A 24,969-nucleotide genomic window follows, 5' to 3' on the forward strand; every position below is an offset into this window, starting at 1 on the left:
AGCTATTCACAGCCCTCTCCTCTAGGAATTTGTCTAATCCTCTTTTAAAGCCATCCAAGTTGGTGGCTATCTCTATCTCTTCCAAAGTTTAGCTATGCATTGCTTGAAGAAATACATTCATTTATCTGTCCTGAATATTCCAACATTCACTGGATGTCCACAGGTTCTACTGTGACGAGAGAGGGAGGAAAGCTTTTCTCTATCCACTTTTTTCAAGCCCATGTGTAATTTTATAAACTTCTATCACGTTGCCTTTCATGTGCCTTTCCTTTAAACTAAAAAGTCCCCAATGCTGGAACCTTTCCTAATAGGGGAACCGCTCCATCCCATCTATCATTTCGGTTGCCCTTTTCCAAACCTTCTCCAACTTTACAATGTCCTTTTTGAGGTGAGGAAACCAGAACTGTACACAGGATTCCAAATACTGTTTGCATCTGCAAGTTTCAAGGTGATTACACTGCTTTGTTTCCGATCTGACTGAAATCTTGCAGCTTTTCATACCACAAATGGTTGGGGGTTTGTTAAGCGTTTGTTGTGCTATTGTCCCAGAGTGCTCCTGCAGATGACAATAATGCAGTAACACTGGGGAAACATCACAGAACAATATAGTGGAATGATGTGCGGACGATCCAGTATAAATCCATCACTAATGTATTATTGTGTCAATTACATGTTGCAGAAGATGCCCCCGCCAGTCTGGAAGGGCTCTTACTGCCTTCCCCCCAATCACACTAATTTTTAAAATAAGATTTACAGTAATTGAACATGAAGGATTTTTTATTTTATTTTTTTAGCTATTTCAGTCAGCCCCCTTAAGAAGGTACAAGCTCCGCAAATATTGGTTTGTGGCACAATTTCTGCAGCAGAAAATGCAATTTAAAGGGGATCTGCAGCCAGGACCTCCTAGTTGCAAAGCAGTAACTGGACGTGGGAGTCACTTAAATAAAGATGATGGACAGTGGGACCAAAACTGACAAAGGATTTCTCCATGTGAGTCAGAGCTTTGGAACTCACTGCTACAGGACAGGCAATGCTGAGCCTTCATTAGACTAGGGTTTAGGAACCTTTTTCAGCCTGAGGACCATATTCTCTAGTAGAAACCTGGGGGGGGGGGGAGCATGTGCCAATGGTGATTGGGGCAACATAGGTGACTCTTTGCATTGTGGACCACAGTTAGGGACACAGTCTGGCCAGGCAGAATAATTGGAGATGGGTGAGGAAGAGGAGGTGTGGCCTGGCCCAGGGGCCAGACAGACAGAGAGACTTGAAGGGCTACATTTGACTCCCGGACCTGAGGTCCCCCATCACTGCCATTAGACAAATTAACGGTGGGGAGGTTTCTTGCAAAGCTCAATAAAAGAATAAAGTGCTATTTTAGAATCGATGCAAGCGCTGCATGGAGATTGCCTTGGAATCCTCACAACAACCGTGTAAGGCAGGCCACTGTCATTAGCCCCCTTACTCTAACCTTGCAAACAGGAAAGGCTGAAGTGGAACAGTTGGCCTGAGGCCACCAAGTATATCCGTTGACAAAGCAGGATCTGAGCACCAATACAGTGCCCGGGCTGGACTGACTCAGCCTCTGCTCCCTTCTCGTGCCCGGAAGCCAGGTCATTACTAAAGAAAAGATGATGAGGTAAATAGCACGCAAGCACTTGACCTTTGTGGCTGAGGTGCCTGGCTATGCTATTGATTTCTATCCTCTGCCGGCTTCAAGGTGGTTTGCTTAAAGTGCCCCTCCCCACCGCCCCCAGTGCCTGGATCATTAAGCTCTTCTCCCAAGAACCATGCAAACTATCTGAGCCTCACAGAGCTCATCTTCTCATTCTAACACTCCCAGAGAACTGTCCGCCAGTATGCTTCTGACTATGTTTCTGCTATGTTTTTATAATTGTTGTTTTATAATGTGTTTCTAATGTTGTACCCTGCACTGAGATCTTTTGATAAAGTGTGCTATATAAATGGAAATTATTTATTTAGTAGTAGTTGTTGTTGTTGTTACCACCATTATTTATTATTTTCCAACAGCAGCCAGATGCTTCTGTGAAGAGTACAAAACAAGGCCCCACCCACCCTCTCCTATTTAGCTAGCCTGAGCAATGTTTATGACTCTTATAGCCACCTTCTTTGCTCCAAGGAGCTCAAAGAAGTGTACATAGGTTTGCTCTCCATTTTGTCCCCCTGTGAGGTAGCTCCGTCTGAGAGTGACAGTGACTAGCCCAAGGTCAACCACCAGTGAGCTTCGTGGCCGAGTGGGGATTCGAACCCTGGTCTCCCAGACCCTAGTCTGACACTCTCACCGCTACACCACACTAGCTGCTCATAGCCCTGTCCAGGAGGAATTTCTCACCTCATCTAAGGGTTGGGAGCTTACCAAGTCTCTCTACCTGGCCCTCAGGACTTGACACCTTTCCCAGTCACGCCAGCTCCTGGCACACCCTCCTTGAATGGTGGAATGTGCCCCTGAATCCTGATAACCCCTTTTGCTCATTCAGATGGAGGATAGAGAGGTGTGAGTATTTATCTACAGACACAAGCCTACTGTACAAAGATACATTTGCATCTGTTGCTCCACCCCTGTTGTCTCTGGCCACACCCACCAATGGCATGTGGCTCTCAGGAGGCTGCCTAGAAGGGAATGCGGCCCTGCGAAACATTCCCCACCCACTGTCTTAACCCTGTCTAAACATCCTGCTTTCAACAGTGTCCAGACAGATGTTGTATAGAAGCCCCAAGCCGGGTCACAAAACGAGGAACCTTCCGCTACTGTTTTTCCTTCGGCAACTGATATTCACAGATAGACTAGTCGCCTCTGGACATGAAGGTTCTTTTTCGGGCATAAAGTGCTTCGGCCTCACCTATCCTTTGTGATCTAGTCACGGCTAGCTTGCAGGTTTTCTGAGTACAACCAACTTTCGTTGGCTTTGGGCCTTACATTTACTGCTGGAGGGCTTGGAAAGGTGTGGAGGAGCAGGGGGGAAATCAAATTTCATGCTGTCCAAAAGGAGTTGAAGGCAGGAAACCTACACAGGCGAGAAAGAGGTAGGCTGTGCTTCGCTGTTTTTTCCTGCCAGCTGGTTCCAGAAGGCTCATGGGGAATCTTTAAACCAGCCTTCGCCAACCTGGTGCCCATCTTGATGTTTTGAACTACAACTCCCATCATGCTGCCTGGGCCTGATGGATGTTGCAGTCTAAAATGGGTGCACTGTCTGCAACTGATGGGAGTCGCTGTGCAAAACATCTGCAGGGCACCCAGATTGGCGGAGCCTGATTTAATTTGAAATGGACAGCATTTTTACATCCCTAATTAATTTATTTACTACCATCAACATCCGTATTTATGCTCCGAATGGATTTAGCCACCAGGCAGCACTTAAGTATTGATTACAAGTTAAGGTAGGGAAGCAGCAATTATAACCAAGCTTCCAGAATTAAGCACTCCAGCGTCACAGTGGAACAGGGGGCCCATGCCTGGGATTTAGAATCCAACACCACCACCATCAGAAGGGGTGGCGATTTCTCCCCCAACCACCTAACCCCAGTGCATTTTTTTATTTTTTATTTTTTTGAGGACAGGGTGGCGGTTTGGGGAACTGGGACTGCAAAGCTCTTCCTGGGCACCGTGCCCAGTGCTGAGGAATCACAGGGTTGCCACCCTCTTTAATGAGAACCTGGTCCCCGAGGAACAAGCCCAGAGAACCGGCTGGGCAGGGGAGAGTCACCACCAGCTAGCAGGGCTGGGATGGCGAGCGGGCGGAAATTGCACTCCTGGCTTGCAAAACAACTTTCACTTCACCCAGGGAGCAGCAGGAGGCCCAAGGCACGAAGCCATGGCAGGATGAGCCTGGTGCACGCAAACCCTTTAAACCATCCCCATTTACCCAGGACCCTGTCCCTGAAAAATCACTGCTTTTCTTTTCTTTTTTTCTTTTGCACCTTCTGGGGACGCCTTGTGGAACATCTTGCAAGCTTTTGCTCCCATATGAAATTAGGCTGATGGCTACTGCCCTTTGGCCTCAGGTTGCCCACTTGTTTTTACAGCACTAAGTGCTAATCCAAACTTCATTTTGTACTGCATTTCTAGGCACAGATCCAGGCTTTCCTGTTCTGTATCTAAGGGTTTTTCCCCTCTCTCATCCTGACGCTCCCCCCCCCAAAAAATCCTCATTTTACCAATGAACTGGAGCAAACGGCAATTGGGTTTTCCATGGATAATCCACACTTACCCTTCCGCTACTCCTTCCAGGGACGACCTGCAATTTAAAACTCCATGTCTGAGCATGTTTGTTGCCCTGAGTTTTCCCTGTGAAAACCTGATCATTGACGCTCAATCGGAGCAAACATCAATCTTTGGGAAACCCAAATAGCTGTTTGCTCCGATCATCTTTAAAGAGCGGGTTTTTGCTGGGAAAACCTGGGGCAAAGCAAAACCACACTTGGATGCTGAGCATTAAAGTGCGGAGCTCTGTGTGGAAAGAGTGGGGCAAAAGGTAAATGTGGATAAGTGGGTACAATGTGGGTTTTCCTAAGAAAATGCCACGACAAGAAAAAATCCACTTGGACCTGGACCTGGAAAGCGTGGAGAAGTGTGGAAGAGCCCTAAGGTTGCATTCGCAAAGCAGCCCCCCCCCCATTTCCCTGCTAATTTCTGCACTGCATCTGAGCTTTCAGATGATATAAAATCCAAAAAACTAAATGGAATATGGTGCATGTTTAGTGCTCATTTCTGCATTATTTTATTCCAGGGGGGAATCATTTGCAGCCCCCTTGACCCAGGAGTAAATCACAGGAGTAAAGTGACAAAATTTAGGCAGGTATACTGGCATGCGGTTTTTTTCTTCCTGTTTTCATGGAGGAACAGAAGCAGGCTGTGCGGAAAGGATGGGTGTGTAGTGACATTGCCAGTGTTTGCTGTTGGTCTGAGCTCAACATGCCGGTATATGGGTGAAAAAGCCAGAGTTCCATAACACAATAAGTACTGCAGTGTGAAAGGAACATTAGAAAACGGGACAGAAGTAACGGCATTATAATTATAGGAAAACTAATGCAATATTCCCCATGACTGAAAGCACCCTTGAGGCTGCAATCCTATACACACTTGCCTGGGAGTTAGACCTAGTGAACTAAAGCCTTAAGGGAAGGGCTCTGTGGCTCAGTGGTAGAGAACCTGCCTTGCATGCAGAAAGCCCCAGTTCAATCCCCACCAATGGACCTGCCTGTAACTCTGGAGAGAGCCACTGCTGCTCATTGGTGCAGACCAGTGTTTCCTAAACTTGGGGGTCTCCAACTATTTTTTGGACTACAACTCCCATCATTCCTAGCTAGCAGGACCAGTGGTCAGGGATGATGGGAACTGTAGTCCAAAAAACCAGCTCAAGACCCAAGTTGGGGAAACACTGACATAGACAATACTGAGCTAGATGGACCGATGATCTGATTTGTTATAAGGCAGCTTCCTAGGAATCCTATGAAATAGCCACCTGTGTGCAGACACAAACAAGTATGCAATGCCTGATCCTAATGCTCGGGGTCTCTGCTTAAGCCCCTCGCTCTTCCCATGTGCACACGGCAAATGGCTCTTCTCCACCTGCTCTACTCTGCATTTGCTCGCTCTTCTCCAGCAGCTTCAAAAGCAGGACACCCAAGGGCGGCACAACGTAACACGTCTCAAACATGGGTGGTTCAGTCCTATGCCTCGCCTTACATCCGAAGTGAGCCCCACATTGTATTCAACAGGATTCACTCCCACATCAAGCATGCACCGAATTGCACTGCTCTCCGTGGATCTGGTTTCCACAGAAGCGTAGAATGGCAGAATCCAACCCCTGGCAGCACATGAATCGCAGTGAAAAAAAATCCTTGACAGACAAGACATCCAACCTCTCTTTGAAAACCTCCAATGAAGGAGAGTCCACCAGCAGCATCCTGTTCTCACAGTAGCCATTGAAGCCCTCACCTTCACCGATTTGTCCATGGAAAGGGTGGTTTGGTGCTGATCGCTAAACATGTACATCGCATTTCCACTGAGCTCAAAGTTATTAATCCTGCCAAGATCGGTCTCAGCCAGCATCAGATATCTAACTTCTGTCTATGCACCTACAGGAAGGCATCGAGAGAACTGTATCACAGATATTCCCATAGCAGAGGAGAGGAACTTCAGGCTAAATGTGGCTCTTCAAGCTGCTCTACATGGCCCTCTGCAGGCCACACACCCCTACCAGCCCTGCTTCACACCTTTTTTGAGTGGTCTTCCCTGGCTGGGATTTGTCCTTGAGCTCTGATCAGGCCTCTTGCTTGCCTGCATGGAGGGCAGAGAGGGAGGGAGGGGTGTGTGGGTTTGGGTGTGTGGGTGTAAAAAAGCCAGCTTGCTGGACAAAGGTGAGATCTGCATATGTTGCTCCTCCCACTTTTGCACTTGTCCTGTCATATGGCCCCTGGGAGGTTGCCCAGAAAAATGTGGCTCTTAGGCTGCAAAAAAAGCCTCCCCCCCCCCCCATCCTGGCAGGCATCAACATTTTTGAAATGTGTGCCCCACAAGGCAAAAACCTGGCCAGCAACCGACTGGAAAATAGGGATCGTTTGAGCCTCTGCTTCTTGGATCCTGGATGCAAAGAACCAGCTGGCCCCACCCACCTATTCCAAAGTCAGACCAGCTCTTTAAAAAGAAAAAAATCTGGTTGCCCGACAGGTTCCTGCTGCCACCATGGCTGCTCTTGCACAATCGGTCCAGCTGGGACGTTTATGGGCTCACTTGCTAACTTTTGTTTTGCAAAAGCTGGACAGCTACCAGGGAAATGTCCATTAGCCCCCTTTTACAGCTGCAGGAGCAACTGCGGAGAAAGGGAAGAGGCAGTTTACTGCTGCTTTAAGGCATAATGTGCACCAGAGATGTTTTGAAGGAAAGCACGGGTGCAAAAAATGTGTCTCTCTCAAGGATGCCAGGCAGGATCTGGGCTGGCTTCTGATCCCTGGTGAGCATGGGCCCAGGGAGGGAGCTGGGTCTGTTTAGCCTGGAGAGGAGAAGACTGAGAGGTGCTATGAGAGCTCTCTTCAAATATTTGAAGGGCTGCCCTGTGGAAGATGGAACAAGCTTGTTTTCTGCTGATGCTCTGGAGGGGAGGAAGAACTTTCTGACAGCAAGAGACATTCAACAGTGGAACAGACCCTCTCAAAAGGTCGTGGACTCTCCTTCATTTGAGGTTTTTAAGTAGAGGTTGGATGGCAAGGATTCTTGAGTTGTGATTCCTGTGTTGCAGAGGATTAGACTAAAAGACCCTTGGAGATCCCTCCCAGCCCCATAATCCTATTATTCTATGCACTTCGTTGCAGTGTCATGGGACAAACTACAATTTAAATGTGTCTCATCCAAGCGCAGTTTCACCACCACCACCTGGAGCCTTAGAAAGTGATTCTTGCTACAATCTCTGTACAATGCATGATTGAGAAATAATACATAGGCTAGAATACTCATTCACATTACTAACGTCCTCCCTTCCGGTTTCTGTTCCACACCAAAAATAGACATTCATTCACGTAAATAGCAGGAGGGCTCAAAGACAATGCAATTTCATGCACAATGTTTTGAGCACAGTTAGTGTACAGTCATTCTCCTGTTTGATGGACTGGTGATTGATTGAGGTTTCATCAATAGGAGGGAATGGCTAGCAGAAGGACTCCTGATAGCTGGGCATCTCTCTGTGTTTCCTGCATGAGATACCCACCAAGGCTTGGGAGAGGTGAAATTAATCCAACTGAGGGCAGGGTGGAAGTGTGTTGTGACCACCTCACTGAACAACCACGCACTTGATCACCCCCCTGGATGCACAGGAATATCTCTCTTGCTCCAAGGTTATGAAGACCAGGGTTCAAATTCCCACTTGGTCATGAAGCTCACTGGGTAACCCTGGACCTATCACTGCCTTAGCTGAATGATGGAAGATTTGAGACATGTAAAAGGAAGTGGCTCTTTATGCAGCACGTGGTTAAAACTACGGAACTCACTCCCAAAAGAGGAAGTGACGGCCACCAGCCTAGATGGCTTTAAAAGAGTTTGAGGGAAATTAGCCCCCTTTTCCAGGGGAAGGGCTAAGATCTCAGAGTGAGACTTTCTGCTTGGCCCAAGGGGGTTATCTCCCAGCTCTGCCCCCCTTTTGCCCACCAGGCCCCCAAGAGTCTCAAAAAGGGGGTGCCATATTCCCGTCTTGCAAGCCCCATCCCTAGCTTATCCCTAGACACCACTTCATATCTTATAATGAACAACTGAAGGAGTTGGATCTGGAGAAGATAAGGCTGGGAGGTGATACAAGAGCCATCTTCAAATATCGGAAAGGCCGTCCCATGGAAGACGGAGCAAGCATGTTCCCTGCTGCTCTAGAGGGTGGGACCTGAACTGATGGATTCAAATCACCAGCAAGGAGGTGCTGACTAAAAAAACAGGAAGAACTTCCTGACAGTAAGAGCTGTTTGACAGTGGAAAGGACTCTGGCAGAAGGTGCCCCCCCATTGGAGCTTTTTAAGCAGAGGTTGGATAGCCATCCATCAGGGATTTTTTAGCTGCAACTCCTGCATTGCAGGGGGTTGGACCAAATGACCCTTGGGGTGGCTTCCAGCTTGACAATCCTATGATTCTGCCTCCCACAGCCAACCCGCCCCAGTCCCAGGCTCCAGAGCCTGCCTGGCAGCCCGATGGACTCCGTGGACTCGCTCAACCCTGAAGCCTTTCCCAAACTGGTCTCTGTGACTCACAGAGCTGCTTTTGCAGCCTGCGAGTGGTTGTATAAGGCACAAACCCCGAGTCAGCATCTCTTGCAGGGCTGGAGCTCCTTCCGGAGAGAGTAATGCAAAACCAGTAGAGTCACTTCAAAGCTGCTGGAGGAAGGGAATTGGGGCGGGGGGGGGGTTGAAACAGGCAAAGAGGCAAGTGGAAAAGGCAAAGCTAACCGCCCCCTCCTCTAAATGGCATCCCATGATGCCAAATCTTATCAAATTAGTGAAGCAGAATGGTGCCCAACAGGGTCTCTCAGATTAGGGAGGTTCGCTGTGGTCACTCTGTGGTGAGAGGAGAGCAGCCTGTTCCCTCAGTTTATTTGCCCCTGTGCTCTGGGCAGGCAGAAATCCAACTGGTGAAGCTTTCCTCGGCATAGCAAGAAAACACCCTGTTGAATTCCCGCTCTTCAGGCTGCACCAAGAGCAACATGGCAACATCAGGGCTAGCCAATGTTGCGGCACCCTCCAGAAGATGGTGGAGACCCACAGTTCCCATCAGCCCCAAGCAGCAAGGTGAACGGTAATTGATGGTTGGGGTTGAAATCTGACAACACCTGGGAGTCACTGCAATGGCAACACTCCTGCTGTACACGGTCAGAGAACTACAATTCCCAGAGTGGTTTAATAACCAATCCTGCTTCACAGGGAGCCCAGGGAATTGCAGTTCTATGAGGGGAATAGGGGTCTCCTAACAACTCTCAGTACCCGTAACAAACCACAACAATTCTTTGTGTGAAGTCATGACTGTTTAAAGTGGCATCATTGTGCTTAAAATGCAAATGAGGTCCATTAGTACCTCACACCTCCAGATCCCGAACAAAATATATTCGGGCACCTAGGCATCCCACATATAAATAAATCACTGGGGTGAGTTGTTTTCATGGGTAAGTTACTGATGGCTTCCTTGCTTCTTAAGTACATAGTAACTTCCCCTTGGCTTCTTTCAGGGAACTCCGGACTCAGCTAGATTGGTAAAGAAAAAGCGATTCATATGCATTGTATATGCGATATAGCATTGAGCCACCAGATGTCGCTGTGGAGTCAGGTTTTTCTGTGCCTGTTTTCCCTGTTTAAATTTACAATGCATTTAACTGAAATGCTTCTTTGATGTGTCTAGATCCAGCCTCCCTCTCCTGAGTCTTCTGTTGCCACTCCACCAAACGCCGCAACTTCTCAGCCTCCGCAACACCCACGCAAGGCAGGAAACAACGTTATTTCAACAATTTACAGAGCAAGCAACCCACAGAGAGAAAGACAGGCAGACAGACAGGGGCTCTTGGCACAGAATAGCCTACCTTCCCATGTGGGAGGCAAGCCAAGTTCAGTTATTGTGAAAGACACGGCACAGGAGGAGATGGCATTTTCCCACCAGAAAGTGGTTTTCTTTGCAACAAAAAAGTTAAGCTTCCTGCATCCTCAGCCAAATGGACCTCCTCTTCTTTTCTGGCAACAGGTTTGCTTTTTCTAACTTTCAAATGTCATTAAGAAAATGAAGAAACCAGGAAATCCAGGAAATCTGTTTTTGGTGTTGCCCTTACGGTTGTCATTTCAAGGGAAGAGCTTGTGAGTGTGTTGACGGCTGCAAGAAATAGGGTGGCCTATCCCTCTCCACACCACTGAAAGGACCAACTCCCCCCCCCCCCAGCACTGCTCCTGTGCTTTTAACAGCAGCCTGATATGGGGGGGGGGGGAGCAGCTTCAGTTTTTGACACCCAATTGGTTTCTACTCCAGGAAAGGGAAAAACATCACTTGCTGAATTTCCTTGGGTCAGGTTACCGCAAGAGCACCAAACAGGCAACGCATCTTCAGACTGCAAGCCCTCTTTTTGTTTCACCCTCCAGGAAGAGGAGGGAAGAGAGGGATTCCATCCTAGCTTGTCTTTGCAGATGGGGTCAAGAACCTAGGATGCCGAAGCGCCTCACTTCCCAGGAGATCAGGGTTGGAAGGCACCCAAAGGGTCATCCAGTCCAACCCCCCCCCCCCCAATGCTGATGTGTAGAACTATCACAGGCCAGTTCGTTCTGCAAAAGGTACTGACAACCGTCCATCTTTCCTCCAAAATCCTGATACATACATCCCCAGGCATCTCATTTTCCAGCTCATCTCCCCTTAAGAATCTGCCTTTTGTAAAACAGGCTACATCAAGCAGAGGCTCTTTAATCCACAGCAAGTCAACAACAGGGGATCAAGCAATGTCTAGGATCCCTAAAACACACAAACACACCCTCTGCCTTTCCCATCAGGTACATAAAGGAAGGCTTAGGAAGGTGGGTGGGTGGGCCTGGAACGAAACCGAAGCAGGACTTTCCCCATCCAAAAGCATCCCCCCCAAAGCCCAGCAGAGATTAGGCAAAGCTATCATTACCCAATTACTCACTAAGTCGGTCTGTGGGAAATAAAGGAGCTACAAAAAAAAACAACGATCTCTCTTTCAGAGAGCTCAACAGTCAACGAAAAGTGTGTGTGTTGTAGAGAAAGTCGAGGAGGGGGTAAAACGGAAAGGAAAAAGAGCCCAGAGGGCGAGGACTTACCGGGGATAGCCAGCAACAGAAGGAAAACTTTCCGGATCATGGCGCAAGGTGGAACCAGCTGATTCAGCTGCTGCTGCTGCTGCTGTCAAATTGCTTTCCGCAGGCTTTAGAACCAAAGTGGCCAGCTGGGTAGTGGCGAAGAACCTCTCCTTGCCTTCTCAATGACAACAGTGCTGAGTTAAGGGGTGGTGGGGAGACAGCTACTCAGCTTTTAAAAATAAAAAGAGCAGGGCAAGAGGGATCATGCCAGCTGAAAGGGGGACAAGGGGGCTGCCATCCTTAGGCTTGATGCTTCCGTGACTCCTGGGAAATGGGTCTTTCTCATGGGGTGTCCGGGAGAGGGTGGTCAGGTCCCCCTTTCTTCGGCGGCGATGGTGCGGTGGCTTGCTCCTTGATGGTGCTGAGCAATCGCTGCTCTGTTTTGAAACTCCACAACCTGTTCTCCACGAACTGCCAGAGGGAGGGGAATGGAGAGAGAGAGAGAATATTAACCTGTTTGGCAAGTTTAAACAGGTGTTTCTCAAGGGGGGGGGGGAGGCGGGTTTCGTTTATAAAAGTGAAGGGAGTTCACAGCCCAGTGCCAGAACAGCTCACCAGCGGTGTCAAGGCATCACCTTCCTGGGTAAAAGCTTCCCAGCTCTGATCCCAAAGCCCAGAGCTTGCCTTCCCCTGCCCCACTGACCCATTCCTCAAGGGCCAAAGGGAAGGCCGGACACCAGGAAGTCAGGAGTTATGTGGGTCACTCAATCCTCACTGGAAAAGCTCATCCTGGTCAGATTTTGCTCCCCCCCCATGCACCACACACATGATTTTTTTTTTCTTACAAGAAAAATCAGCTTGGTCCTCTAAACCTAGACATCTTTCCCCTGAAGGAGCACTTTTCTTGAAGCAGTAAGACAGCCTTTGCCAACCTGGTGTTTTCTATGGGAGTTGCTGTCCAAAACATCTGGAGGGCACCAGGTTGGCAAATGGTACTGTTTCCCAGGTGTTGAGACTGCATTTTCTCATTGTTTGGAAACGGCAGTCTTCCATCCTTTGGGAAGTGCATCCACTTAAAACGGCAAGCATCAGGTAGTAGATGTTGTTCTCTCCACCTGCTACCTCGCGTTGTTGTTTTTTTGTTGGTTCAGCATCTAGTTTGCTGTTTGACTGCCGTTAAAAACACCAGGAGAGCTGTGCTGGATCCAACCATTTAGTCTTGCATTTTGTTTAAACAGTGGCATGGAAATGCCTATGGAAAGCCCGGAAGTGGAACACGAGAACTGCAGAACTATTAACTGGTCTTCTGGGACATCCCATCACTGATACTGGAGACAGTCATAAGAACATAAGGAGACCTTGCAGGGTCAGGCCAATGGCCCATCTAGTCCAGCATCCTCTTCTCACAGTGGTCAGACAGACAGGATCACAGAATCATAGAACTGGAGAGTTGGAAGACACCCCAAGGCTCATCTAGTCCAACCTCCTGCAACGCAAGAATCTCAACTAGATCAAACATGGCAGATGATCATCCAACCTCTGCTTAAAAACTTCCAAGGAAGTAGAGTCCACCACCTCCCAAGGGAGTCCGTTCCACTGTCAAATAGCTCTTACTGTCAGAAGTTCTTTCTGATGTTTAGTTGGAATCTCCTTTCTTGCAACTGGAATCCATTAGTTTGGGTCCTGTGCGCAAGCTTGGAACACAAGAGGCCTCTCCCCTTTGTGGTTTCCAGCAACTGGTATTCAGAAGCATTAGTTCCTCTGACCACAGAGGCAGAGCAAACAGCCATCATGGATACCAACCACGGATAGCCTTATCCTCTGTGGATCTGCTCTAAAAGTTCACCTGCACTGATTAGTTTTAAAGCCTCCTTGAGGAGCAGTTTGTTTAAAAGAAATTAATAAAGATCAATTCTCTATTGTATGTTCAATCTATTTTAATGATTTTATTGAGAACTGCCTTGAGCGGTTCATTAAAGGCAGTATATTTTAAACAAACAAAATACTGGAGAATGCTTGGGCTATTAGCCACAGGGCCTTTCTCAGGCTGAAGCCATTTTGCGGGAGGGGTTCAAAAGGCATACCAGGAAACGTAGGTTGGCAAAAATTAAAGTGAATCAAAGCTATGTCTCCATAGTGCAACAAATCAACTTTAAGAAATAAGAAACTGGACTCTTCTTTTGCAGTTAGGATAGTGAACTGGGAAATGCACTGAAAAGTGCGGAATGAGTGAAAGGATAGCAGGAAGACGTGTAAACACCCTGCAAGGAAATCAGGACAAATGTCGTTGTCCTATTATTACCCTGCAAACAAATCAGAATGAAATCTCAATAAAGACTGGATATGATCTTGCTTACGTCCGTGTAAGCAAATCAGGAGGCACGGGTTCCATAAACAGGCATGGGTTCCATAAACAGACCTCTTCCACACAGGGCCTCCACCCCACCCCACCCATGACCACATTTTATCCTCATTCATTAAATGAAGTTCCTGTACAGGAGGTTGATCAACCTCGTTGGAAAATTCAAGACAGATAAAAGGAGGCAGTGACGCTACCAACTTGGATGGCTTTAAAAGAGGGTTAGATCAATTCATGGAGGAGGTAAACTATTGATGGCCACTAGCCATGATGGCTGTGCACAATTGCTCCACAGTTGGAGCCAGTATAATGCTTCTGGTTGCTGGAAGCACAGGAAAGTGCTGTTGTGTTTGACTCCTACTTGCAGATTTCCCAGCAGAGGCGTCTGGTTGGCCACTGTGAAAACAGGATGCCGGATTAGTTGGGCCACTGGCCTGATCCTGCTGGCTCTTCTCACATTGCTGCGTGGGGAGAGACATGTTCCTTTCCCCACAGATCTTTTCCATTGTTGGTTAGTCTTTACTTTCTTGGTGTAATTCTACAAACACAACCGTTCTAGGAGTTGCTTATGGGGAACTCCAGTGCCCAAGGTGCCCACACACAGGCACAGAGGCATCCTGAGATGTGAGGGCAACATAATCTGCTAGGTTCTATGGCTACTCACTGCCAGCTCTGCCCTTACTCTACCTGCAGGCGTAGGTTGATGATGTCATCGGCCCGCGCCAGCAGCTGGAGTGCTGGAAATGCAAAGTTTCTGAAGGCCAGTAGCTTCAAGGCAGTGACCCAACCCATCAGAAAACACACATTTCAAGTGCATCGAGATATCTCTGGCACCTCCAAGCAGAAATGCCTCCTAAATGATGCTCCCAAGTGTGCGGGGAAGGGTTGTAGCTCAGCGGTAGAGCATCTGCTTTGCATACAGATGGTCTTGGGTTCAATCCCGGGCATTTCCAGGGCTAAGCACAGCGCCTGGCTGCTGCAAGTCAGTGTAGGTTAAGGATAGCCAATGGGGTGCCCTCAATAGCTACCAGCCACAATGTCTGCATTTCACCTCCATTGTCAGATACAGTACACCTCAGAATACCCATTGCTGAAAACTGCAGGAGGGGAGAGTGATCTTGTACTCAGGTCCTGTTTGTTTCCGAAAAGACTACATGATCCAGCAGGCTCTTCTTATGGAAACACCCCCCCGCCCCCCATCCAGAGGCAGTCTATCTAGAGTCCTAGGTCCTTATGGGAATTTGGCCACCATGAGAACTTAGTTTGGGGAGGAAGCCTATCCGTGGTGTCCTCCTAATCTGATGGACTACAACTCCCATTATCCATGACCATTGGAGATGCTGGCCAGGGGTATAGGAATGGCCAGTGTGGGGCCGAGGTTAGAGTGTTGGACTACTAGGATCTGGGAGAGACCATGTGTCAGAGTTGCCCCTGACACCATGGTTCAAATCCCCACTGAGCCGCAAAACTCACTGGGAACCTTAGGCACTGCTCAGCGCACCTCACTTCACAAAGTTGTTTTGGGGACTGAGGAGAGGGAGAACCATGTTACAGCTCCTTGGAGGGAAAGGTGGGATAGAAATGCAATAAATAAATGGGGGTAGCCTTCCCCCCCCATTCCTTCCCCCCCCCAGCCTTCCTCAGTCTAGTGACCGCCAGGTGTTTTGAACTATCAGTTCTGATTTATTGATTTATTTGGCAGGGGGTTGGACTCGATGGCCCTTTTGGTCTCTTCCAACTCTATGATTCTATGATTCTATGATTTAGATGGGAGTTGTAGTCCAAAACACCTGGAGGTCACCAGACTCAGGTGAAGGCGAATGCCGCATGCCCTATGCAGCAGTGGGGGCTTGTATAAGCGACCACTATAAGGCGGAAGGGACGGCCGACCCCTCTTTTTGCATTCAGAAGCACAAGCCGGGGAAAGGCGCCTAGTGGTTCTCCGGAGAGCTGGAGAAAAGCAGTCCCTCTGTTGGGAAAAGCGGCTCATCTCCGAAGTACCGTATATGCACTTCGCTGGCTTCGAGCCCAGAAAGTTTTACCTGTCGCAGGTTGCTGCATTGGAAGGCAGGCGGGCGGGCAGGCAGGCAGGCAGGCAAGCAAGCAACTGCAAAGGGGCTCGCGCGTGTCCCTTCCGCGCCTCGCCGCCGCTGCAGGAAGTCCCAGGCTCGCCGACGCTTTGGCTCCGCAGTCAAAAGGGGAAGCGCAAAAAAAGCCCCCACCTGCTCTTTTCTTCTTGGCAGGCGTCCGCTTCACTGCGCATGCGCCCCGGCCCCCTCGCCCGCAACCTTTGCTCCAGGGTTAGGTGGCCAACTTTTTGGACCAGCCCGGCTCCTCTGCCTCTTTAACAACAGCTTCCAGCACGTGTTCGCCCTTAGTGCTTTATTACCCAATAGGCAGGCTTAGCTGGTGTTCAGGGCACCAGCAATGCAGGGGCACATAAAGAAACGGATTGTTGCTGTTATTTTAATTGCCATTTGATTATTTCAAAAGAGACACCAAAGTAGCCATCATGGGGGAGAGCAGAACTTTGCGAGACTTCCTTATGCTCCGCTACAAACTCCCAATTTTCTGTTCTCATTTTTTCCCTTATCCTCACCTAAACCAGGGGGGCACCCTACTAACATAGATTGAAATAATGTGAGGAAATCAAACCTTGTCACGTGTTGCATGTGATGTACATGCATGCACATATCAGCATACATGCAATTTCTGTGCCCGTTTGAAAAATAAACGTTATTTTACAATTGAATATTGTTTTATTTTTTAATTGCATGGGGGACACCATAATCTTTTCAGTGCTTAGGGCCTCTAAAGGATTTAATCTGGCTCTCCATGCCACCACCTTATTTCTGTCCCCCAATTTCCTGTGCAAAGGAGCAGGCCAAGCTGCCTGGCAACCCTAATCCAATCCACAGATGCACCCCCCTTTTCCACCCCCGATGCTAGCAAATTAATGCATTCAAAATAGCAAAAACATGGCAGCAGATTGGGGAAGGCTGAAGCACGCTGGCAGGATTCCTGTTCTAAAATAGCACCTTCTTGCTCTCTCCCACTTTTGTCAAAACAGTTTCTTTCAGAGAGATTCTTTTCATGGCACATTGTGAACACCATGCATGGAACCGATAGGCCTTTGGTTTCCGGGACGAAAAGGTCCCAAGAGAAAACTATGGTAATAAAAGCTGCACTTTGAACTGTGTGTAAAATCCTGAGCACTGCGGCGCTTTGCTTTCTTGAAACAGTGTGTGCGAAAAAGAAAGTGACACCCATCCGCCAGAGTTGCCAGCTCCTGTTTCCCATGCTTTTAACAGCAGCAGCTCGACTCCACAACATGAAAAGTCTCAACCTTCTATTTCTGCACCTGCCAGGTGCTGCGAAAGGCTCAGGAGCGAGCAGGGCAGCCTTCCACCCCTCCCAACCTGATCAGTTGGCCACTGCCCACCTGACCTACAACAACTCACCCAAGAGTGACTGGAAGTTGCTATTTTTGAATCCCAGTCCAGTGTGATTTGGTCCAAAGGAATATTTTGTTAGGTACTTCTACATGCCACATGTGGTCAGTCATGGGATGATTCCCACAGTCGCCTACTCCATCTGTGGCCTGATTTGCAGGCAAAACATGAATGGCCCACAAGTGCTCCCTGGTGACTAAGGAGGTGTGTGCCTTGTGAATGGGCCCTGTGAATCACAGCTCAAGCAAACACTGGAGAGAAAATGGGTGTTTATTTTTCCTGTTCAATGCAAGGACTTGGGAAAACAACGTGGCCCTTGGTGAGGCAGGCCAGGTTTTGTCCAAAATTGACAGGAGAGACTGGCTAGGTTTGCCTTGTCTCCACACCAGCATCCAAAAGCCTTTTTCCTCGGGCTGAACACCTTGGGAGCATCAGCAAGCACACTGACATAGATTGAGCACACACCAGACATTTAAAGGACATGGCTTTCCTTAAAGAATGCTGGGAAACTGTAGTTTAATCCTCAGAAAGCTACAATGCCCAGCACCCTTAACAAATGATTATTGGGGGGGGGGGTAGGTCATGTGCTTTAAATGTTTGGTGTGCAGACCACCACATGCACTTGGATTACATCAGAGGTTTGCTGCTTGCAGATTGCTGAATCCTCCACTGGCTTGGTAGCTGCTGCCCTCTAGTGAATTTATGTCACAAATGTCATGAACCTGGACTAGAGAGCTGAGGCAGGACAAAGGCCTGGGGAGAGAAATGACAGCGTTTCTGCACCAATAACAATAATGCCGTCGTGGCTGAACCACACTTATTTACTCATTATTCTCCTAGCATCATGGTTTTTTACCTAGCCTTCCTCCCAGTTGTTTTGCCCGGTGCAAAAGAGGTGGAAACAGGGAGTCTAAGTTATAGTTTACCTGGGAGAGAAGCAGAGGAAGCCTATTCCTGTTTACTCACAAGTAAGTCCCATTGAATCCAGTGACGCTTAGTGCCAGATAAACTGGTATGGGATTGTAGCCTTATTGGCCTGGGGATGAATGCGCTCGATGCGAATGCAGTAGTAAGTACTGTATATGGATCAGCCTTCCTCAACTGAGTGCCCTTCCAGATGTTTTGGACTACAATTTCCATCATGCTGGCTGAGCCTGATGGACGGTGTAGTCCAAAATGGCTGTGCTGGCTGGGGCTGATGGGAGTTGTAGTACAGATCATCTGGAGGGCATGGGTTTGGCAAGGGCTGTTGCAGGGATTGGCTCATGGAGGACTCAACTGGAGTCCCTTGCCAAGGGCATTGAAAAGCCAGCTCCTCCCTAATAATAAAATATAAAAATGGCAGTGCAATTCAATCACACTTCAACCACTCCTTGAGAGTGTGGCAATGACATGGAGAGCCATTTCTATAGGGTTTTCCCCAGCATCTCAATAGCAACCTTCTTGACTTTTTGTGTAATTGTTGTGCAGATCCAGAAAGACAATCTGGGGAGGGCTTATGAGGGAAGAGGCAGCGACAAAGTCAGGAGTCCCAAGTGGGAATAATCTCAGACATCTAGACAGGATGGAATTGGGCCAGCGTCCCACAGGGTCAACCGCTTGCCACGTCAGAGCCGTCAGAGGATGAGTTCCTGGGGACAGCGCAAATGTGGAACACACCTGAGGAGAGAACGGGGAAGCCAGTGAATCATGAGAATTATAGTTATTGTTATTATTTATAATTTATTACCTGCCCTTCGCCCTAAGGTCACAGGTTACAATAATTTAAGCCCAATAATAAAAACAGTTTAAGACAACTTAAAAAGCTCAGAAAGAAGGTGGGTCCTAAAATATACACCCCATGTGTCAAAGGCCAGGGTGTGTCTTCAGCATTTGTTGGAAGCTGTGTAATGAAGGTGCCAGGCATATTTTTGTGGGCAGCTTAGGGGCTGCCACAGAGAAGGCCCTATCCCAGCCTGCCACCCCCAAGCTTTCAAAGGTAGTAGAAGTAGCAAGCGGGCTCCCTATCCTAACCTTAGCATAAATAAATAACATAGGAAAAGATATGCAAATAAATTCCTTTCGAAAGACCATATGCCCCTTGGATCCACACCCATGTTTGGGGTGGAGAAACTGAGGGGCACTCCTGGTACCTGCTGAGATGGTGAGGATGACAGCGATCCATCCCAGAATGTAGGACCAGGAGAACCTCCATTCGGCGTAACGCTTTCCGTAGAAACTCACTGTCACTCCCGTATACACCGAGATACCCAGCAAAGCAAAGAGTCCTGGAGGAAGGAAGGGTAGACAGGGAAGGAGCCCAGAGTGAGGTTGTGGGGGGACCATCCCATTCCACACACCCCATTTTCTCAGCAAGGACCTTTGGCCAACTGCTGGGATTTTTAGGGTTCTTGCAAGTAGAGGTTTGGGGGTTATCGGAGCAGAAATGCCACACAAAAATTCTGAAGGGCACCATGTAAGCGAAGGCTGGCAAGTAGATCTGGGAGTGGGGAGGAGAGGCATAGTCAGCCGGGAGCTGACAGCTGCCCTATGCATAGCAGGCTAGTGTTTCTGCTCTGGGTTGTTCAATAATCTGGATTCCTCCAGCCTGCTGCACGTGTTATGTATTCAGTGGTCTGTGTTTGCTTGAGCTTGAGTTTTGGACTAAGGATCCTGAGCCCCTGTGTTCTGATTCGATACATGATATCCAATCACAGAACATTTCAGGATTTGGGCCTCTGCCATTGGCCCTTAACCTCTGAGTTATGATTCGCAGCTTGGAAGTTTGGACAGCCAATCACGTTGGGAGTGGGAGTGGCCCAGGCCTTCAGAAATGTATATAAGCAGTTGCTTTGCCCCTGTTGTCCAGTTCTGTTTGTTCAGTAAAGGTTCTTGCTGTTATCACCGTGTCTGGCCTCGTGGGAACCCGCCTGCACTTCAGCACGTACCTGCGATCAAGAGTGTGATTCCTGCAGAGCGAGTGCGTGTGGATCGGGCACTACTGGAGTAGATGGTCAGCCCCAATACGATCCCGGCGAAGGAGGAGAGGATGGAGAGGAGCATGAAGGCTCTGGTGGCATCCCAGAATGCTGTGCAGGGAGGAAGGCACAGTGAGAAGCAGCAATCCGGAGATGCAGGCTGGGCAAGGGCAGGGGGGCGGCAGAGGCATAGGAAGGAGGGTGCGAGGGGGGTGGCCTGCCCCGCCCCGGGTGTCATCCCTGAGGGGGTGACAAAATGGCACACCGCATGGGCGGCACTTACCACAGGGCCTGGCCTGCAGCACGCCCAAGCCATGAGTCTCTCCTGGGACTGACACAGTGGCTCAGGGTCCCGCGCTGCCCAAAACGGCAGCTTGGGGCTTGTGTTCACCAGGTTGACTGCGTGGGCAGCTCATTGTGCCGTGCCTCACCGTCTGCCCCCCGGGCAAATCGTCCCGCCCCTGCCACTCTGGGTGTCAGAGCAGCTAGCTACACCCCTGTGGGGTGGACCTGCAGGGGCGGTTGTTGTCAGCCCAGCCCAGCCCTGCCTCAGGCTAGAGGTTTAGGGGTTTCTCCTCCGCCTCCTCAAGATGGCTACAGAGCACATCTTTTGCGTGCAACCCCCTGTTCAATTCCCACCGGCTGTCGGTAGGCGTGAGAGGCCAGCCAGAGACTTAGCTTAACCTCAAGTGGGGTTAGGAACACAGGAATCTGTCCTTGTAGCTCAGTATCGTGCGCACCAACCAGCGGCAGGTAGATCTTTACTTGGAGATTCTGGGGATTGCATGCAAAGCTGATGCTCTACAGCCACAGCCCCAAAACCCTATCAAGGTGACCACAGCAGAAGTGGAGGAGATCACAATATGCAGGCATACAAATTCTGGTATGTAAAATGGGATTATATCAACAACCATGCCGTGATTTTAGAGTTAGAATGAGCCATTCAACTTGAAACATAAACTTCGTCCGAGTTTCCCAATTGTGAGGAAAGTACTGAAGATGTAAATCAGGATCTTATATCCCTGTAAAAATTACAGTATAGAAGGACATGCGCTAACATTTGAATTGGGCCACTTTTGCGAAGATGGATTCTCAGGTTGTCAAGGCAGCCTGCTAGCTACACTTGGCTTCCATAACTGCTTTTGGCAAAGGATTGATCCACCTAGCCATGAAAAAAACATCTAGGAACATTAGTGTTGCTAAATAGGTTGATAATTATTACTAGGCTGTAGACCAGTGGTGAGCAAATGCCTTTTGCCCTGAATTTGCTAATGAATTTTGCAAATTGGGATCTAGAAGTCCCTCTTTAAGATAGCTGGGTGCTTTTTCTTATCCAAGTGGCAGGACATAGGGTAGTAGTGAATAGCCAAAGATATTAACTTAATTTTTAAAAAAATTAGCCAAGAGTAAGGATAATTATCAAGCAAAGCTAAGGATAAGTTAGCCTAAATCTGTTGAGGATACATTTAGGCAAAGCTGGTCACTGATTGCAAAAGGTGGTCTGGAGAGTTGAATCTACAAACCGACCTCATGGCTACATTGTCAGCCCAATTTTTGTATTATTATTATTTTTTAATCCTCCTCCCCCTCACTCTGTGTTGTGTGTAACCTCTTGCATGGCTGGTCCCAATAACTATTCCACAACTGTGATTTTGGACCAAAATGGCTACCTTTGCTCTTTATGTACCCACAAAGACAGTGGCTGGCCCAAGGTCACCCTGTGAGCTTCATGGCTAAGTGGGGATTTGAATCCTGGTCTCTCCCAACTCTTGGTCCAATGCTCTAACCACTACACCACCTCTGGTTCTCTCACACCCTGGCTTCCTGCTCAGAAGCGGGTTGCCCGCAAGCTAATCATGTGTTCTCACGGGCATCACGAACCATTTTTCATATGAGGGATCCAAATGCAGTAAATAGCCTTTTTCTTAAAAGTTGTGCAGCGCCCCATTACCGAGTGTGATGGTGTGGGGGTGGCACTTGTTCCCCACACAGAACCGCCAGAGGCCTTGGTTGCTGAGGTTGCCTGAGTAGCGGTACTGCATCCAGAAGTCTGTCGCCGTGGCAACGATGAGGAGGACCAGGCCGGAGGCTGCACACAACAGCCCACCTCCCATCAAGTTGAACATCACGGACCACTCGCTGGTCTGGGGCTCGGGAGGAGGGCCTTCCTCCTGCAGAAGGACCAGAGGGGACGGGTCTGCCTGGGGAGGGGGCCCCCAAAGGCCAGGGTGTTGTGGGTAAGGAGAGAAGAGTTATCACCACCAGGTATTAAATTCTTCAGAAAGAGAAAAACTGAATTCTGAGAACTGTGTCTTATAAGCAAAGCAAAGCATTTATTTATTTTTTCAGTCTTTATTTTGTTTTTGCTAATCCTGAGGAGAGACAAGTACGCAACATTGCAGGGCGCTCAAAGACCGTCTATCACCCCACAAAATCATACTCAACCAAATACAATTCCTGATTCATACAAGAAGACTCTTCCCTCCTGTGGTTCCCAGAAAGTGGGTATTCAAAAGCATTGCGGCTTCTGATTGTGGAGGCAGCGCATAGCCATTGTGGCTAGTAATCATTGATAGCCTCTTTTGAAGCCACCCAAGTCTGTGGCCATCACAGCACCCTGTGGGAGCAAGTTCCATGGTTTAACTGTGCACTGCATGGAAAAAGCCCTGAATCTTCCAACATTCAGCTTCGTTGCATGCCTTGGGACTCGGCAAGATTGGAAAAGAAAAAGCGTTTTATATGCGTTGTATATGTGATATAACACTGTGACACCAGATGGCGCTGTGGAATCCTTCCTTTCCCTACCAAATTACTCTGTACTGTATGAGTTTGCAACACCTTAAACTGAATTGCTTCTTTGATGTTTTCTAGGTCCAGCCCTGGTGTTATCAGAGAGGATGGGAACATTTTTCTATCCACTTTCTCCATGGCATGCATAACTTCTATCATGTCACCTCTTCCTTGCCTTTAAACGGAGAAGTCCTAAACATTGCAACTTTTCCTTATAGAGGAATTTCTCTACCCATTTGATCATTTTGGTTTCCCTTTCCTGTAATAATCCTTTTTGAGGTGTTGAGACCATAACTATACACAGTATTCCACATGCACCATAGATTTGTATAATGGCATTATATCGGCAGTTTTATTTTTAGTCCCTTTCCTAATGATCTCTTAGCATGGAATTTGCCTTTTTCGCAGCTGCCACACACAGGGTTGACATCTTAATTGAGCTGTCCAATATGACCCCAAGTTCTTGTTCCTGGTCAGTCACCCCAGTGTGTGTGTGTGTGTGTGTGTGTGCGCGCGTGTAATTAAATGTTCTGTTTTACAGTTTAAAATACTCATTTAAACATCGTGAACATATAAATGACTTCCCTTCTTATCTTTCCATGGTTCATTTTGCGTATAATAAATCCCTGCATATTTCACAAAAACTAAACCATTCAGTATTCCATTATTGCATCCATCAAAACTTATTTACACTGTTGAATTTATCTTAATGCTGCCAACATTTTAAGGTGTCCACAATTCCCCCCATATATTCAATAAATATTTTCCAATCTTCTCTAAACGTATGCTCTTCTTGTTCTCTAATTCTATATGTTAAGTCTGCAAGCTGCGCATATTCTGTCAGCTTAAGTTGTCATTCTTCTTTAGTTGGGACCTCGCTCATTTTCTATTTTTGGGCTAATGCAATAGTAGCATACATAAATAACCTTTTTTTGATACCTGGGAATTTCAGTCTGAATCATCTCCAACAAAAAGGACTCTGGTTTTTTTGGAAAAGTACTTTAAAACATTTCCCCCCAATTCATTATGTATTATGAATTGATTAACAGTCACCCCAGTTTAGACCCCAGGAGCTTATATGTGAAAGATTTTGCATAGAACACTCCCTGGTTCCAATCAAGCCTTATGTTTCAGCTTACCTTCAGTGCTCAATCCTCAGAATGACCATTATCCAAGAAATGCAGAGAGAAATAAACAAAGAAACCCAGCTAACAAGTCTAAAAGTTTTCTGCTATCACCATTAACTATTCTATCTCTCTCTCTCTCCTCTGACTTTTCTTTCCCCCTCTGAAAACAAACAGAGAGCAAAAATGCTGTAGAGATGGGACTTTTATAGAGCTGCCTCCTCTGTCGCTTTGTCCGATGGATGACCAGGCTGACAATAGCCAGGAAGCATCTCGCACTTTCCCTCTCTGCAGGCTTTTGCTGATGTAGGATGTGTGGAAGACCAGGTGCCAGATTGGGGGGTGGGGGAGAGAGAGTCCTTTCTCTTGTGGTGGGAATAAGCAAGGCAGGCAGATCCTGTGACCCCCTAAACTCCCCTTTTCCATGACCCACAGGGATCAGTTGCTGCATTGTTTAGAAGATGCTTCCCAATTGTTATATAGCTGAGCCACACTCGTTTTGTGTGTCCTCCCCACTCCCCAATTAAAACGGGAAGCATGCCGTTGAACTGAATTTTAGGGTGTGTACAAGTGGAATCCTCCAGTTGAGCCTCTGCTTGAGTCCCTGTTCTGACGGAAAAGAGAAATGCACGGGACACAGCAGGCAGCCTCTGTCATGTAGGAGGAGACAGCCAGAGCAGTAAATCATGCAGAGATGCAGCCAGCGAGCAGCCACATCTGTGAGAAGTGAATGAATGAAGGAATGATTGAAGAGAGAGTGGTGTGGTGGTTGGTCATCAGACTAGGACCCAGGAGAGACCCGAGTTCAAATCACTGCTCAGCCATGAAACTCACTGGTGACCTTGGTCACTGCCTTCACAGCTTAACCTACCTTGCAGGGTTATTGTGTAGATAAAATGGGGAGGAAGAGAATCATATATGCCACCTTGCGCTCCTTGGAGATAACATTGAGATACAAATATGATCAATCAATACGTAAAATAAACAGATATGGGTATCCCTGGTTTCAC

The 24,969-nt window shown here is 48.0% G+C and overlaps 2 protein-coding genes across 3 annotated transcripts in view; both read right to left on the reverse strand.

Moving 5' to 3' along the window:
• The window catches only part of NECTIN4 (nectin cell adhesion molecule 4), an 84,805-nt gene extending 68,993 nt beyond the window's left edge, over positions 1-15,812 (reverse strand). Inside the window, exons 1-2 of the mRNA XM_080985887.1 lie at positions 15,679-15,812; positions 11,299-11,748 (exon numbers count right to left, since the gene is read on the reverse strand). Coding sequence (XP_080842013.1) covers positions 11,299-11,338 — 40 coding nt within the window. The 5' untranslated portion in view covers positions 11,339-11,748; positions 15,679-15,812. The remainder of the gene's footprint in view (positions 1-11,298; positions 11,749-15,678) is intronic.
• A 2,712-nt stretch (positions 15,813-18,524) lies between these two features.
• Positions 18,525-24,129, reverse strand: LOC308465547 (lens fiber membrane intrinsic protein-like). Of its 2 annotated transcripts, XM_080985522.1 has the most exons (5): positions 23,975-24,129; positions 21,997-22,246; positions 20,016-20,156; positions 19,221-19,355; positions 18,525-18,747 (listed from the first exon to the last, which is right to left on the reverse strand). In XM_080985522.1, the coding sequence occupies exons 2-5, from the start codon at positions 22,169-22,171 to the stop codon at positions 18,680-18,682; spliced, it is 519 nt and encodes a 172-aa protein (XP_080841648.1). In that variant the 5' UTR covers positions 22,172-22,246; positions 23,975-24,129; the 3' UTR covers positions 18,525-18,679. The 2 variants fall into 2 exon arrangements, with proteins under 2 accessions (XP_080841648.1, XP_080841649.1); XM_080985523.1 differs by lacking the exon at positions 23,975-24,129 and having other exon boundaries at positions 21,997-23,715.
• Between the last annotated feature and the right edge of the window lie 840 nt (positions 24,130-24,969).

This window comes from Podarcis pityusensis (genome assembly GCF_964106645.2).
Source record: "Podarcis pityusensis genome assembly, chromosome: 16".
Taxonomy (NCBI): Eukaryota; Metazoa; Chordata; class Lepidosauria; order Squamata; family Lacertidae; genus Podarcis; species Podarcis pityusensis.

Excerpts from the sequence above, each read along its gene's own strand:
- LOC308465547 (XM_080985522.1), bottom strand. The coding sequence starts at position 22,171 with ATGTTCAACTTGATGGGAGGTGGGCTGTTGTGTGCAGCCTCCGGCCTG. Across the intron at positions 19,356-20,015 it reads AATCACACTCTTGATCGCAG|GACTCTTTGCTTTGCTGGGT; the intron begins GTACGTGCTGAA and ends TCCTTCCTCCAG. Across the intron at positions 18,748-19,220 it reads CATCCTCACCATCTCAGCAG|GTGTGTTCCACATTTGCGCT; the intron begins GTACCAGGAGTG and ends TTCTCTCCTCAG.